This window comes from Sturnira hondurensis, unplaced genomic scaffold, assembly GCF_014824575.4.
Source record: "Sturnira hondurensis isolate 20B ecotype Veracruz unplaced genomic scaffold, ASM1482457v3 Scaffold0010128, whole genome shotgun sequence".
In the NCBI taxonomy this organism is placed as follows: domain Eukaryota; kingdom Metazoa; phylum Chordata; class Mammalia; order Chiroptera; family Phyllostomidae; genus Sturnira; species Sturnira hondurensis.
In genome coordinates, this window is record NW_028082759.1 from 9,985,705 (window position 1) to 10,001,953 (window position 16,249).

The following is a 16,249-nucleotide window of genomic DNA, read 5'->3' on the forward strand; positions in this document are numbered from 1 at the left end:
AACATTTTCATCATCTCAGAAAGTTCTGCAGCTGACTAGCGCTACCCTGGGCTCCAGGCAGCCACAGGGACTCCCTCGGAGGTTGAGTAAAATCACCAGTCAAGAATGCACGAGGTTGAGAACCCACGGTTCCAGATTCCGAATGACTCTAGCAGCGGACACCATTTCCACAGGGACGGTCCCAAAGGACAGAGGCCCGTGGGTGGGCCAGGACTGCAGAGGGCTTGAGAGGTGTGCTGACTGCACCAGTGATTGAAGAGCAGCTTCTCTTTCGCAATCCTTGCTGGTCTGACGGGCTCCTGCAGAATTACATCACTTCCTAAAAAGCAGGCAAACACTTCTCCTTCAAGTTCGCACCTACCCAAACAAGCAGGAAACAGGAAATGTTCACGTTTCAGGGAGGCTGAAGCCAGCACAGCATCATGCCGGAGGGAGAGCCCAGGAGAGCGAACAGGAAGGCTCCCCACGCTGCCCTCATCTTTGCCCTGATAATCGTGCTCCTTCCCTATGGCCGGGCTCAGGGTAAGCTACCTCCATGCCAGGGTGGAGGAGAATGAAGCCTTGTTTGGTGCCCGAGGCTGCAGAGGCTACAGAACTCTGCCAGGGAAGCTGACACCCAGAAAATGTAATCCTTTTTTGTGAAAGAAGTGGAGAAAATTAGAACTGTCTTTTTAAGGTGCTGGGTTGGGAGGGTGAACTTGGCTTTCCCTGCAGCTATCGAATCACGCTCTAGCTTGCTCATTTAATGTAATCTGCCTGCAATCTTTGTCTTCTAAGATATGTGGGTCCCTGTAATTTGCCAGCTTTAATGGGCATATTAAGAAAACCATAAAGTCTTTGGCTGTTCGTGTAAAAGAACGTTTCATTCGGCTGAAACAGCAAAATGATAACAAATGTGGTTTGAATAATGTGGGCTGAAAAGGCTACTGGTCTCAAAACTCCTGGGAAAACTGGAGTGTGGAAATTTACTACTGGAAAGTGTACTAAAAATAAGAAGCCGTAAGTTCATAAATATGTAAACCGGAAGTTGTCTGAGGAGTTCCCAGGCATCCACTGTAACTTTTTAAGAAAGGTTTTTTTTTTTCATCTGTTTCTCTTTGATCTTGTTACTCTGAGAGGTATTTCCTTTGCATTGACTGTTACTGATGAAGCTTTGTTTAAAAAAGTAATATGATTATATAGTGCATCAAAGGTATTGGAAAAGACCAAATATTAAATCTCATTCTTTTGAGCTAAAAGCAGCTATTGGTTTATATCCTTGACAGTTGTCACAACATGCCTGTCACCCTCAAACTCCTCTTACGGTGGTTTTGTTGACTTGCCTGCCCGTGGTTTCTTCAATGGGTGCTGCCTACTTCTAATGCAGGGCAGTACTTCAAGTTAAGGGGAAAGTTTTCCAGTTAAATTTTTAAAAAATGTATTGACTTTGGAGAGAGAGAGAGTCAGAAACATCAATTTGCTGTTCCACTTATGTATGCCTTCATTAATTGCTTCTTGTATGTGCCCTGACCAGAGATTGAACCCACAACCTTGGCATATCAGGATGATGCTCTAACCAGCTGAGCTATCCAGCCAGGGCTTCAAGCCTCAGTTCTTAAGGAGGATAGGGGCATCGGGCACTGATGACCTAACAGGTGTCACCGCTCCCTGGAGATTAGCAGTTGGCATCCAGCCACCCCTAGCCCACCAACTGCTCTTTCCCTGCGGCTCTCTGCATGGCCTCTCCAGGCTTTTGAGGTGGGAAATGAAAGGTGAAAGGCAAACGATTCCAGCTGGAAAGATGTTTGGTTGAAATGGAGGTTGGCATTCCAAATGAGTGTGGGGGACAGTATGTTGTTTATGCATAAAGTTTTGGAGCTGGGAGAGAGTCTAAAGGTTATGCAGCTCCAGCTCCACTGGGGGTACAGGTGAAGAAACTGAGGCAGAGGAAGTTGAGATGTCTGACTCCCACTGCTCGTCAGCTTTTCTGACCTGGACTCCAGGGTTCTCCTCTCCTGCAGGGGACCAACCATACCCCTTGCCACCACCACTGGACTAGTCCTCAGAGCTTGCCCCCAAAAGCGAGGCTTGCCATCCGCTTTCCATCTCTCGCAACTTTCATGACCACCACCAATGTGCCCCTCACACACACCCCTCATTGCAATAGGGACCTCTTGCCCGAGGTTCTTGAGCTCTCTGAAAATGACTGAATCCACGTGTTTGCAATTCAGGAGATGCAGTAGAAATACATGAGGAGATCCAATCCATGAAACTTCTCTCTCTGAGACCCGTATGTGATCTTGTAACTCTTGAAGGCCTTCGGTGGCTCCTCCTTTATGCTCCTTAGACTCTCACGTCAATCTCCTTGCCAGTGGCCCCTCCTTCGTGTGTCCCCCACTCCCCAGCCACAGCCCCTCCAGGCCTCGTGGTTCTTGCCATTTGAGTGACAAGTTCTCTTTTTACTCTCTAGTGAACTTCTATGTATCCTTAAAAAGCTTAGGCCGAATGTCACCTCCTCCTTAACGCCTCCCTTTGCTTCTCCCTCCCGGGTGCTCCGTCTTTACCCCCTGTTATGCCCATGGACCTAAATGTACGTACAGTCAACTCGTCGCTTTGAATCCGAACTGTGTCTCTGCCCATATCTTCCACCGGGCTGTGAGCACCCGAAGGGAAAATCCTCTTTAGTTCATATTTGTCTTCCCCAAACCCAGGAAGGAGTCAGCATGGATCAGGAGCTCAATAATTGTTAATAAATACTAAAATCACCCTAGAATGGATAGGAGGCTGAATCCTAAGCACTGATGAGCTACGGATAACAGGTAGTGTTAGCATGTCAGAAGTCAGAGATAAAAAGCTGCCTTTAATCTCAGCTGCGTTTTAGGAGAACACAGGCATCACCCGGCTCATCCAGCACGTGTGCTGGGCCCTTCCTGGATTCCCAAGGTCTGAAAATACAAACACACCACTTGCAAAAAGCTGTATCATCAAGCTTATTACTTTAAGATTAGTCAAGGGAAAGGCTATTTTAAATTAAAGGCTGAATATACATTTTTGAAAGTAATTAATGTATATCCTTTTGAGCTGATGGTGCCTAAGACTTTAAGATGAGTTAGTGTATCCGTGTCACACTTGTACTTCCTTGAATTCTTCAAAAAAAAAAAAAAACCAACCTGGAGATGTTTGGTGAAAGAATCCACTCTACCAAACAGCCCTCCTCTTTCTCTCTTGCAAGCGTATTATGGGATATAGCACACACCAGGCCTTCACGAACCACCATCAGGCAACATGATCTAATACCTGCAGTCACCCGAGACTCCTGCGCCTTCACTTCTGAGTCAGCGCCTTTCTCTTTACGCAGGTCGGACACAGAATCGATTGCTATCCCAAGTGAATAGTCTACTTAGAAGTTACCAAGAGGGAAATGAGAGAATGGCTTTCCTGGGGTTTTTGACCCAACAAATGAGCCTAAGTGAGAGAAAGCCGCAGACCTAGGTGTCCTGGCCAGAGTGGGAAACTAAGCAAGTTCAGACTCGAGGTGACAGCTGCCCCTGAAGCGAAGAGAGGCATCTCCACCTGTCACCATACCCTGGGCCTGTCAGTGTCCACCGAACACTCTCAGGAAGCTAGCTGCCGCTTCCAGACACCAGAAGCACAGGGCCGCTAGCTGCGGCAAGCAAAACGGTTTGCGGAAAGAAGAGCGGAGGGCTTTTCCCCTTTGCAGAAACAAAGGGCCTGTAGCGGGAAGGGCAGCCATTGGAGTTGAAGGCTGCGTTTGACAGAGAGGACCAGACACTGGCGGCGGTTTTGGAAGAGGGAAAACCATGCAGTTCTTGATTAGTGAACCTTGAGAAGAAGGTAAAGAATAGAAGAAAATACTTGTTGTGTGGATAAGGTGGCATTTTCTGACACCGTTCTCGTTTCAATGAACGTGACTGCCACCTGCTATTCTCTGGGACCGTCCCAATGAAGCATTACCAATGATGGCAGGGAACATACACAGCACTCATTATGCTCCAGATACCATTCTGAACACCTTCCACACACCAATTCATTTAACTCTCCTAACAGCCTGATACAGAGGTACTATTATTCCCGTTCTATGTATGGGAGAACTGAGGCACAGAGAGGCTATATGATTTGCCCAAGGTCACACAGCTAAGTAGTAGATCTAAGTAAGATTCAGCTTCGGGAATCCACCCTCCAGCCACATGCTAGATTGCCCCTGGGTTCTCAGGCTGCGTGTCTAGTCTCAGATCTCTACGGTTGCTTACCCCACGTTAAACGAGGAGCTATATTTGGTGTGGTCAGAGACAGGCTGACCAGAAAGGGGTGGTGAGAGTTGGGTTAAACTTTGAACTGAAGAGGGGGAAGGGTGGGGTCGAAAGGTACAGAGAGAGCAAAACAGAATCTGAGGATTAGCATAGTTAAAACCCAAAGCAGGAAAAGCGATTGTAAAGTCACTGGGTAAGAGGCTTGTGGGTGTGGGAACCGGGGAGGGAGAGCCCAGCCTTGCTGAGGGAGAGCCCAGCTGGAAAGGGGCCCCAAGGGCCAGACTCCAAAAACAAAGGCAAACCACAAAACAAAACAAAACAAAAACAAGCAGAGAGGGATTTATTGAGGCTCCAAGTCCCTCTGTTTGAGAAGGGCTGACCCTGGAAACTAGGAGAGGGCAGGATCCTGGCTGGGGTGAGCTCAGTTCTATGAAGAAACAGGGCAACCTGCAATTTGCCTTCCTGTGTGTAGTTTGCGGCACCTTCACATGTTGGCAAAGATGTGGAGAGACAGGGCCTCTGCACCCCTGGTTGGGGTGGGGGGTAGGTTAATGCTACTAATAAGTCTCTCTTGCTGCTTAGCCCATCTATCCATTGGACTTTTAATGTCAGTTTTTATATTTTTCATTTCTAGAAGATCTATTTTCATTTCTAAAAACTCCTTCATATACTATATATATATACATATTATATATATGTCTCAGTTTTATTTTCTTGTGTTATTTGCTTCTCCTTATGTCCTTATTTTGAACATACTACTATTTGATAACTTGCATCTGAACTTTTTTAGACCTAATCTTGTTGCCTGCTGTATCTGTCAGCTCCCACGCACGATGCAAATCTGGGGGGCACTGAGGCAGAACCTGGCACACAGGATGACTCACCCTATTTAGCAGAACCCCGAATGTTCTTATCCTATCACCGGGCTGAAAATGTTCCACCAGAGCAAACCCCGTTTGGTCACCACAAAACGGCATTTGAGAGAACTCAGACAGGGATGTGCTGGGCTTGAGGAGCGTCCCTGCTCGGACCTCAGCCTTAAACCTCAGCCTGGGATGGGGAGGGGGCAGACCTTGGGGGTCAGCCTTCAGGAGTCACATGAGGAGGTGTGAAAACATTATTAAAAGTGCAAGCTAGCAAACCAGCATTAGCAGTGAGTCAACTTGGTAACCAGAAGCAGGTAATCAAGAAGGCCAATCAGAAAGGAATAGATAACACCAAGTTCAAAATCAGAGGAGAGGCCAGCCAGGATCCACAGTGTCAGGATGATGGTGTGAGATCAGCCTAGGGTAGTTCACCTGACTTTGACTTTGAACTTGGCCAAAATTACTGCAATTGCCTTTTGTTGTTGTTCTTCCTTTCTCCCTTTCTCTCTCTCTCTCTCTCCCCCTCCTTCTCACCCTTTTGTTGTTCTTCATTCTGCAACCCTTCATCTCTGGACATTCCTATGACAGCCTTCCTCACAGCTCTGCCTGCCTCACCCACTCCAAAGTAGCCTCAAAATAACAAAACAAGGTAACTGACCTTTGAGCTAAGAATGGTCTTTATATTTGTAAATGATTACATGTGTATTTTAACGGTCTCGTAAGAACTTAAATAAGAGCCGATATTCTGCCCTCTTGGCCTCAAGATCTAAAATATTTACTCTGTGACCCTGTAAGGAAAAGTTTGCTAACCCCCGATCTAGTCAATATGGGAAAATGCAATATAATTAGCGATGAAAACCGTGGTAGTTGTTACCGTAGTCTCCATTCTTTTCAGCAGGTAGACACGCACCATGAAAAACAATGTGAGAGCCCCTGCGTTCTTTCCCAGCACTGCTCTCCTCCGTCGGGCTCCCCCATCGTTCCGCTCCAGAGATTTGTCCAACCTCTTTGAAAGACATTTTCATTTTTTATTTTCTCACTTTCCAGTCATTTCCCAGCCCAGGGCAATCTGGCTACTGTGTCCACCGCAGCCCTTGGTTTGTCTGGGGAACCCGTGCCTCCTAATAGCTAAACCCACGGGACCCAATTCTGTCCTTATTTTGTGTTTTTCTCTGTAGCACTTAACATAATTAACTGATTATGGGAACTCGCCTCTTCCTTGGGTCTTACGATGCCGTTGTACTCTTAGTCTCCTGTGCCTCTGTCTGCTCCTTCGCGGTTTTTGGTTGTGAGTCTTTCTCCTTCACCTGCCTGTTTCATATTAACATTGATCTTTTCGTCCCCTCTTACATCATTCTTGGGCAGTGACACCCACTCTCATGGCTTTTGATTGTCTCACTCTTCGGCTGATGATTCACAGTTGATCACCTTCAGACCTCTCTGCCCAACCCTGGACCTGAATTTTCCTCCTCAGTTCTCTCTTTGAGCCCAGAGCTCAGCACATGGAAAACAGAAATGGTTCTTTGGCCCCTGCTAGTTCAGGGTCTCGTTAGCTTGCACCTAAGGCTACTTCATGAACTTCCTGACTGGTCTCCTTGCCTTTGGTCTCGTCTCCAACCCATTTTCACATACCTTCCAGGGTGATCGTTCTATCACAAAAATATAAGCTTTTCTCTCCTGCCCGCATCTCTTCAGTGGCTTTTCATTTCTTTGGGATAGAGTCAAACCCCTTGGAATCATTACAAGGCCCCTCATGAGCTGGTCCCAGTCCTTTCCCCACTTAACCCTCGACACTTCCCAACACACAGGCTCTGATGCAACTGCTGAGTATGCCAAGCTCTGCCGAGCCCCTGAGCCTTCTGTCTGCTGTGTTTCCACGGAGCGCCTTTCCCTGACGTCTGTGCTCGATGAACTCCCACAGTTCAGTTCATGGTCACGTCCTCTGTGAATATGTTCTGGGTCCTCACCCAGATGAATGCGTTCCTCTCCCTTGTGGCGCTTTGTCTACAAACGCATCATATAACATGGTTTTTATTAAACTGTATTATATGTATGGATTCACATGCCATTGTCCCATTTAATAGTCGCTTCCCTGGGAGGTAGGGGCCTGGGCTCCTTTGCCTTTATGTCCCAGGAACTAGAAGAGTGCCTGGCACACAGTTGCCATGCAAACTGACGGGCTGACCAAATGACGTGAAGTTCATCTTATGGTCCCAGACTTACTTGTTTTCCTGACAGATTAGAGTCATTTAAAGAATGAAGAAAAACTGTGCTCATACGTGGATAAATGTGATCTTTATTTAACCCAGCTTTACTTTATTCCAAAATGTGAACTATCCCACATCTTTTTAGCATAAACACCTCCCTTCAGTCTCCTCAGACCAAGACAGGCAGCAGCGAGTGGCCCCCGCTGCAGGGAACACTGCACGGCTGCGTCTGTGGGGGGGATTTTCCTCTGAAAATGGGGGTGCACGCTTAGACCCAGAAAGTAGGTGCTGGGCAGCACGATGATTTGCAGAAAGACCAGGTAGTTATAAACATGCTGGGGAGACTTTTGAAAAGAAAACAAAAGGAGTACAAGTTCCATAGACACTCATTTTAAGCCACTGAATGCTGACTTGAAGACTTGAAAACTTGAAAAAGAAATAAAAAATATATAATGTAAAACTAACAACAACAACAAAAGTCTGCCTCCAGCAGCGAGTTCAGACAGAAGCATTTCCTGAGAAACGACAGGTGATTAGGAAAAAGTTACCTGAGAGAGCAGAGTCTGGTTGCTGGGGATGTTCAGATTTCTTTCTCTTAAAATCAATTAATCTACTTTGGTTTTGAAGCTTGACATTATTTCTATGTTTCTTTACGTCGTGTGAATCAAAACCATACTTTTTACTTCCTTCTTCCCCACTGCATTGTCAGTCTCAGAAAGAGGAGCCCAGTGATTACTAGGGTTTCATGACATCCCCCCCAACCCGTGACAACACAGTTGATTAATTAACTTATAAATTCATTTTCCCTTTCCCCCAAATGTTCTTGTTTATTTCTTTATGACTAAGATCACAAGATTTAGCAAGTAAAAACATAGGACACCAGTTGTTTCCCTGTAAATTGTTCTTTATTTCAATTAGTCTATCCTTCCTTTCTGACTGGATCTTTTTTATGCTGTCGAGGCCCTCACTAAGTCCCTCGAGCATCCTTATAACCAGTGTTTTGAACTTGGCATCTGATAGACTGCTTATCTCCATCTTGTTCAGTTCTTTTTTTGGAGTTTTGATCTGTTCTTTCATTTGAGCCGTATTGCTTTGTCTCTTTATTATGCCAGCCTCCCTGGGTTTGTTTCTATGTATCAGGGAGAGCTGCTTTGACCCTGTGTCTTGGTAGTGTGGCTTAATACAGTAGGTTTCCCGTATGGTCCAGTGGCACAGCCTCCCCTATCACTCAAGCTGGGCACTTAAGATGTGCCCTTTGTGTGGGCTGAGTAAACCCTTCTCCTGTAGTTGAGTAGTCTGGATGAATGTGGTTTCTTTAATTCCGTATTTGTCAGACTGCCATTCAACTTGATTCGTGCCGGTTCTGAGTGATGGTTTCTCTATAACTTAGTTGTAATTTTGATGTGGCTGTGGGAGAAGGTGAGCCATGTTTACCTATGCCACCATTCTGACCAGAAGTCAGACACATGGGTAAATTAAATAAACTTTCTCCTCTTGAGTTTTCTAAAGTACGGCCCATCAGTTTTGACAGAATTGCCAAAGTCACCTGATGGAGAAGGGACAGTCTTCTCAGTAAATGACGCTGTAGGACGTGCCATGTCCATTAAGATAAAAGCGAACCTCAACTTTTAAGCTTCACGCTGTACCACAGTTTTACTTAAAATGGGTCACAGCTCTAAAAAAATGAGGCATCGCAATGCCTTCCATTTTTGTGTTTTTTAAAAAGTCAAAACCCAAGCAGTCCCTCTCCCCTGAAGTTCGGACTCAAATCTAACTGCCTCCAAAAATTTCTTTAGCATAAGTATGCCCCATGTAATTTAATGTAAACACAGGATACACAAAGACTGCACGAGACACATTTGTACTAAAATGTTGTTATTCTTAAGCTTCGGTCGAACAGGGCATCCTGTATCTCACCTAGTAACTCTATCATCGTGATTATCCTTTGTCAGGTAACGGCCACCCCTCCGTTCATTCATCATGAAAACCACACCCATATTGGCTCTGTCACCAGCTAACAAATGTTAGAAGAATATTTAGGCTGAGCCCTAGATTAGTCATTTAAATAACAAGAAACCATCTCTGGAAAAAAAAAGAAAAAAAAACTACCAATGATTAAGTTGAATAAAATCGGGAATCCAAGAATGGACCAATTTTGGAGAATCTATTAATGTAATTCATTCCATTAAAAACCAAATGAGCTCAGTGGATTGAGTGTGGGCCTGCGAACCAGAGGATTGCAGTTCGATTCCCAGTCAGGGCACATGCTTGGGTTGCAGGCCAGTTCCTGGCAGGGGACACACGATACATTGTGTGTCCCCGGCAGAGGCAACCATATATTGATATTTCTCTCCCTCTCTCCATCCCTTCCCCTCTAAAGATAAATAAATAAATCTTTTTTAAAAAGGCAGTTCCATTTTTAAAAATAAAGATAAATAAAAACTAAATGAGAAAGAAAATCATAGGGTTACATTAATAAATATTGAAAAGAGGTTAATAAGAGAGTGAGAATAGCCCAACATTAGTTGCTCAAGCCGCAATACTAAAATTCCAGCTCTTTGAGGCTGGTTAGCTCTCCGAGATGGAAGGGCAGGAGTGATTCTCTTTCAAGGTAAATGAGGATCAGGGGCAAGCCAGCTTTGGAGACCCACTAAGAAGGGACATTGATGATTCTAGAAAATCTCACTCCCGACCTTGCTACCCTCAGACACCTCAGGAGCTCACCTCCTTCTTGAGCCTCCAAGAAACCTTCCCACAACATACAAACCCTGGCCCTCTGCTCCACCACAGGCGGGCAGTGTGGGGCTTTTGGCTGCACCCTCTCCAGTTCTTCCTATAGCTCATGGGGGAGGCGTATTAGCCACAAGACAATAGCCCACATCTCCTTTCCTTGCTTTCCCGGTCTCTGATTTATCACAGACATACTTATTGTTTGCTTTGTCTCTGTCTTGCAATTGCCTCTCTGGCAACACTGAGTTTGTGCTGATCTGGGCAAGGGTGTCGTGCCAGGATGGAGGGTCTGGGTGACCCAAACAGGAGCCCACCCACTGTATCCAATGGCATTGTGTCTTCCTTGCTTCCTCAAAGGGAGGCTGACGGGCCCGGCCAGGGAGAGGGCAGGGCTTGGTGAGGAACAAGTGTTATCAAGTCACTCTTTTAGACTGTAATTCTGAAATTGGCTCTTCAAAAGAGAGAAATAAAAAATAGAAAAGTAATCAGGTTAGTAATGATAATAACTTCATTTAACAACCCTTTCTCTTTCCATTTTTAAAGCACTTCATGTCTACTTTCCCACCGATGATGGTAGGAAAAGGTTTTAGTTAAAAATGTGTGTGTGTGCACTGTCCTGTGAAAATACATTCCTTTCAACCTCTAGGTCCTGCAGGCCTGAGTAGGCTTCCAGTGTGTGAAAATATAGTCATGCGGTAAAAAACACAGCTTCCCCAGTTGATTAACTTCAAACCCGAGGCAGCCTTAGGGTCTGGGCAAGTCTGATTAGATATGAGCAAGCTTTTGCTAAAAAAAGACATCAAAATAAAATAGAAACAGACATCAGAGCCTCATGGGCCCCCATCACTGGGTGTGTTTTAATCTGATAGTAATTGCAAATGCAGGTGTGCATTTCTCAAGGCAACGACGTAAAAATACAACCTGGCTTCACAAGTCGGCTCCCAGAGCAGACGACTGCCTGAAAGCGGTTTACCAGATGGCCCTCCTCCAAATGAGCAAAAGAAACATTTTTTAACAGTATTTCGATATGAGGCATCGTCACCATCAGAGGGCTGACTTGAAAGGGAGTACAAAACATGGGCACGGCTTTACCTAAACTGTTCTTCAATACGTAAAATCTTCCATGCTTCCATGCTTTTGCTTTGCATCCCTTCAACCAGCTATTTTTTTCTGACCATATTATTTTCAAGTAAATAGGTCAGAAAAGCATATCAAGTGACTATTTTTTTACTTAATAAAAATTGTCAAATATGAAGTACCACAGAGCTTACAATGAAAACAACACTTTCTCCATGTTACTCATCCTGCTCCCCGGAGAATAAGTCACTTAGGCTCAACACGTGGAAGGCATGGAAAACACCAAATCCCCCTGCCAAAAAAAACAAAACCACAAAAAAGTGGAAACATAACGTTTCATCGTTAGGGTTTCACGACTTTAACATTAAACAAGTCTTCTCATACCCCAGTGTTTTTAAAAAATTCAGGTAGCTTTTTGAGAGAAAACCACCGTAGATTCCTGTGCAGAGCTACTTGGGAAGGCCTGACTGTCATGTTCTCTCTCTCGTCCACCCCGGCCAGAGCCTCTGGGGGGCCCAGGGCCTCAGGGGTCATGCTTATGCTGCTGTGTTCTGGTAGCAGGGCTGGCAGGTGCTAGGCCAGCCCCTGGCATCCAACTCCCCGACCACCGCTTCTTCTCCAGCTCACTAAGGAGGAGCAAAGAGGGGAGCCTGACTTGCGGTTGCCCGGAGGAAGGCCAGAGTGGGTAGGGTCTGGGGTAGTGGTTGGCATCCTTGGCTGCACACTGGAGTCACCCGGGGAGGGCTAAGAATGCCAAGGTCTGGGTTTGCTCCCAGATGTTTTGACCTAATGGTTTGGACCGTGGTCTGGGTATCAGGAGTATTAAAAGGTCCCTGGGTGATTCTAACATGCAGCCAAGGCTGAGAACCACAACACAACATCTTGCTTTGGTTTGATCTCATCCTTCCAACACTCTGGCTCTTTGTGTATGGAAGTGGGGGGTGGCGGGTGGGTAGGAAGTGCAGGCAGACTCCCTGGGTTTGGTTTCTTGAGTGTCTGACATCATATGCTCCGGTTGTGCACACAGCAGGAAGGCGTTTCAACACCCGCCACCTGAAGAAACCGTTTCACAATCTATATTCTGAAATCATTGAAATAATCTGTGTATGGAGCCTACAAAAATGAGAGAACGGGGTGACTGATTGAGGTCCAACACACTTCATGATATCCTGAATTTAATAACGTCCGCTCACCATTATTTTGTTGTGCTTTGTAATATCGCTGTGGCGATCTTTCAGTTGGTATGTAATACAGTTGGGCTTTTGTTGTTGTTGATGTTGTTTTACTTTGAAGACTGGAGCTTGGTTGCACATTTATTCCACTTTCAAAAAAAAAAAGAGAAGTGAGCTAGTTTGTTTCACCAGGAAGCAGAGTCATTTCCACTCCGTGATGACGCTCTGAGAGGTGGTGAAGGCGGCCGCACGCCCGCTCTGCTGCGGGAACTGCCAGGCTCACCTCACGCATCTACCCCTTTCTCCCACTTAACCAGAAATACCCCAGGGGCCATGTCAGATCTCTGAAAGATGAGTGCCAGATAGGTTTGCCTGGATCTTGTCTATCATCACTTGTAAGGGACTCTGGGCAGCTTATCATGTGGTAATTTTAGGATTTGGGGATTAAAAGTAAAGGAAAGAGTTTGGCTCCGTTTCAGCATTTGCAGGACCGCTCCCATAATCTCTTCTTACTGCTCCATTATCTGAGCAGGAATCAAGAGATGAAGGGAGGAAGAATCCCTGGGGGTGGGGGGTGGACTTCAGAGGCACCTGGGACAGCCATGACCAGGCCACTTGAAAGGAAAAGAGAATTTTGGTCCATCTGCCACCTTGAGCCCGCCCACCCAGTGACTCCACAGGCAGGTCCCACACAGGGCTGCCAGCCACGCCAGGCGGAACCTCTCAGAGCCCTTCCGCTTGTAGCACGGTGTCCTCGTTCTTTCTTCTCATCTGTATCTGTGCCCACACCCCTCTCTCCACTCTCTAGTGTGATCTTCATCTTTACCTTCTGCAGCTTCTTCTGGTTTTGCCCACCGGGGCCCCCACCCCTTTTACCCTAAACTACATCCAAATTCAGTTAAGAAGATACAGCAATGCAATGAAGCTTTATCAGGAAGCTTAGTCTCCCGGGAAGTAGCACAGAAACAGCTACGTCTAGAGGTGGGGAACAGCCCAGGGGTTGGAGGACAGTGAAAAGGGCATATCTACCAACGCCCGGCCCATGCATGGTGCTTTGTGGGTTATACAGCATTTCCACATTTGAAATTTCCTTTGCTCTTCATACCTTGGGATAGGCAGAGCAGCAGGCTCCCTTTCTTGGCCTTTAGGAAAGGAAGGGCTGGAGGAGTGAGGGGCTCTTCCCAGGTACCCTGGTTAGAGAGGGCAGCTCCAAGTCCCCAGCCCCACTCTGCTCAATCCAAACCCTTCTCTCCACCACGCCATGGAGATGCCCAAGAGGCCCTCCCACAACACGGGAATTGCTCTACACCTCCCACAGGAGCCATGCTCCACCTCATTACCTGCAAGAGAGTCTGGACTCCTCCATGGCAGGGCTGGGCTCCTAAGGTTGTCAGTGTCGCTTCTACCCGAGAAGCATGGGATGGCTCCTACAGGAAATCGCCGTTGACTATTACGGGCCTTAGTGGGTGTTTCGTGAAAAGGCTGGGTCCCTCCTTATGCCTGAGGCTGCCCGGTGGTGGTGGGGTCCCATGTCCTTTGGGTTAAGAGTTGCTATTAGCCCACAGGCCATGGGAGGAACTGGTGATGCTTCGCGCAGAGTCCCTCAGCTGCGCGCTGTCAGCTCCACTCCCACCCCTGCTCTCGGGACTCTGGCTCCTCTTGTTTCCCCCTTGGTTTTGTCTACCTCCCGTTGTCTCCCTCACTCTCAGCCCTGTTCCCTTGGTCTTTACTCCTAGTTACTGATTTGATTCTATGGCCCACCTGGTTTTCCAGCTCCCCGTTGACGACATTTGATGCTCCTGGCACAAATTCCTGGGCCGGTCCCCAGTGTTTTCAACTTCCCCCTCTTTTCCCATCACAGACTCCCCGCATCCCCAGCCCTCCCCTGTTTCGTCTCTGCTGATTCTCATTGTGTGAGGACTGAGCTAGAGCTGTCTTGGAGAAGCTGTGCAGGCAGACCACCAAGAGTAGTTTGGTGCTGACCCCCTTCCCCTGCACCCAACACCCTCCTGGCTGCCCCCACTGTTGACAGGCACTGCAGAATACACCGGCACACATGTAAACAAAAGGATGTACTGGGGTGTTTGATGCAGCATCGCTGGAAATACAGAAGAAGTGACCCAGATCTCCATTAACAGGAGTAGGTTATGATACTTCCAAATAACAAGAGGAAGACAGCTTTCAGCCTGCAGACTCGGAAGATTCTTTGAGTCAAATTTTAAGTGAAAAGAGCAAAAGGAAGAACAATATTTAACCTTTTTTGCTACTATGTGTGTTAATAAAAGAAAACGGGAAATGTACTTGTGGGTGCCCGGAATTTCTCTGGAAGGCAGCAGAAACGGCGGTTGTCTCCGGGGAGGGCGAGTGACGGGAAAGGGCGGCGGTGGAACTTCCTGGCTGAGCTCAGTACCGCGTGTATAGCGCCCGTTGCACAGTTCTAATAAAGGAGAAGATCTAGGCTTTGGAATCCACAGGAGGCTGTGGAAACAGACGAGACCTTGGGGGTCACTCCTGTTGTGCAGATCAGACCACTGAGCCGTTCAGGGGTAAATAATTTGTCTAAATTCCCACAACCACTGAGGGTCAGAGCTGTGACCAGACCCCTCACTGTCACTCAGCACCTACGCTCCAGGGAACGCAGCTTTGAAACGCTGTGTGCCAGTTTCAGGAACTCACACCGTAAACGACAAGGCTACACCCCAGGGTGAGACATTGGAGACCCGGTTTCTACATCTGTAAAATGGGAACAAGATAGTTGTGACGATTAAACTAGGCAGCGCACATTTAACCCAGTGCCTAGCGCATACTGCGCCTTCGATACGTGCCAGTAAACATCGTTTATTATTTTGAGGCTATTTTGGAGTTGGCTGGGGCAGGGAGAGCTCTGAGGTTGTAGGAGCGTCTGGAGATGAAGGCTTGCAGAGTAAAAGGGGTGGGGAGAGAGACACTTGATTCTCATTTATTTAAATAGACGCTAGAGAATCTCATTGAATAAATGATGTTCTACGTGGAAAACATATGTATGAGAGGGATATGGTAGAGAAGACTTCCAGCCCCTTTTACTCAGAAAGGCCACTGAGGGCCTCTGTGACCAGCCTTGTCTCTTATGCTGAAAAACAAAACAAACGCACACAATACGGGGCCATCTCATGCACTTCTTTTCATTTCCCCTCCGTTCCCTATTGAGACTAAGCCCTCATTATCCTTGCCAGCTTATTTCCTTTCCTGCTTTCTTTTCTTCTGGGGCCATGGGTCAAGTGGTGACTCCGAGTGCTGAGTGTTCTTCTGGGGACTTGAAGGCTTTCCCTGGAGAGGCACGGAGGGGACCCTGCCTCCTGGGCGGCTTTGTTCACAGCTGTGTGGGCTGAAAAGCTTAACAAGAGCCCTGCGAACCCGAGCTTTCTGGGAAAACCCTCCCCTCCTTTCCCCTTTCGGCCCCAAAGCCACCTCCTTATAAGCTGATGGGCAAGAATGTGAGGTCCCCTCTCTTGTTCTCCTCATGATTTATAATGATTACACTCCAGGTTCCTCGATCGGCCTTCCTGGGGTCACACCCTCCCTCCTCCACAATAACTCTGCGATCACGGGCAAGTTGTATAACCCCTTCACCCCAGTTTCTGTCTGAAAAAATGGGAGGACGAAACGAGTTAATCCAGGTATAAGGCAGGGCACAGGCCTGGGCTCTTAGTAAATTCTCTACAGAGGTTAGCTTGAAATGGTGGCAGCTGCTACAGCAATAGCAGAAGTAAGCAAAAAAAAAAAAAAAAGAAGTAAGAAAAGGGAGGTTTGGGTGTTTGAGGATAAGCTCCGATCTCAGGGAAAAGGGTCATCGCCACCAGTTGCACTTGTGTCTGTGTCCCTCCCTGTGGTTCCCTCCCCACCCCTCCTTGTAAGTCTGATCTTCAGTGGCCTGGGCTTTCAGTAAGGAATGCTGTTTGGTTCTGGTA

General features: G+C 47.0%; 1 protein-coding gene across 1 annotated transcript in view; it reads left to right on the top strand.

Moving 5' to 3' along the window:
- The first annotated feature begins 267 nt into the window (after positions 1-267).
- The window catches only part of TMEM154 (transmembrane protein 154), a 41,435-nt gene continuing 25,453 nt past the window's right edge, over positions 268-16,249 (top strand). The window contains exon 1 of the mRNA XM_037058390.1: positions 268-522. Coding sequence (XP_036914285.1) covers positions 423-522 — 100 coding nt within the window. The 5' untranslated portion in view covers positions 268-422. The remainder of the gene's footprint in view (positions 523-16,249) is intronic.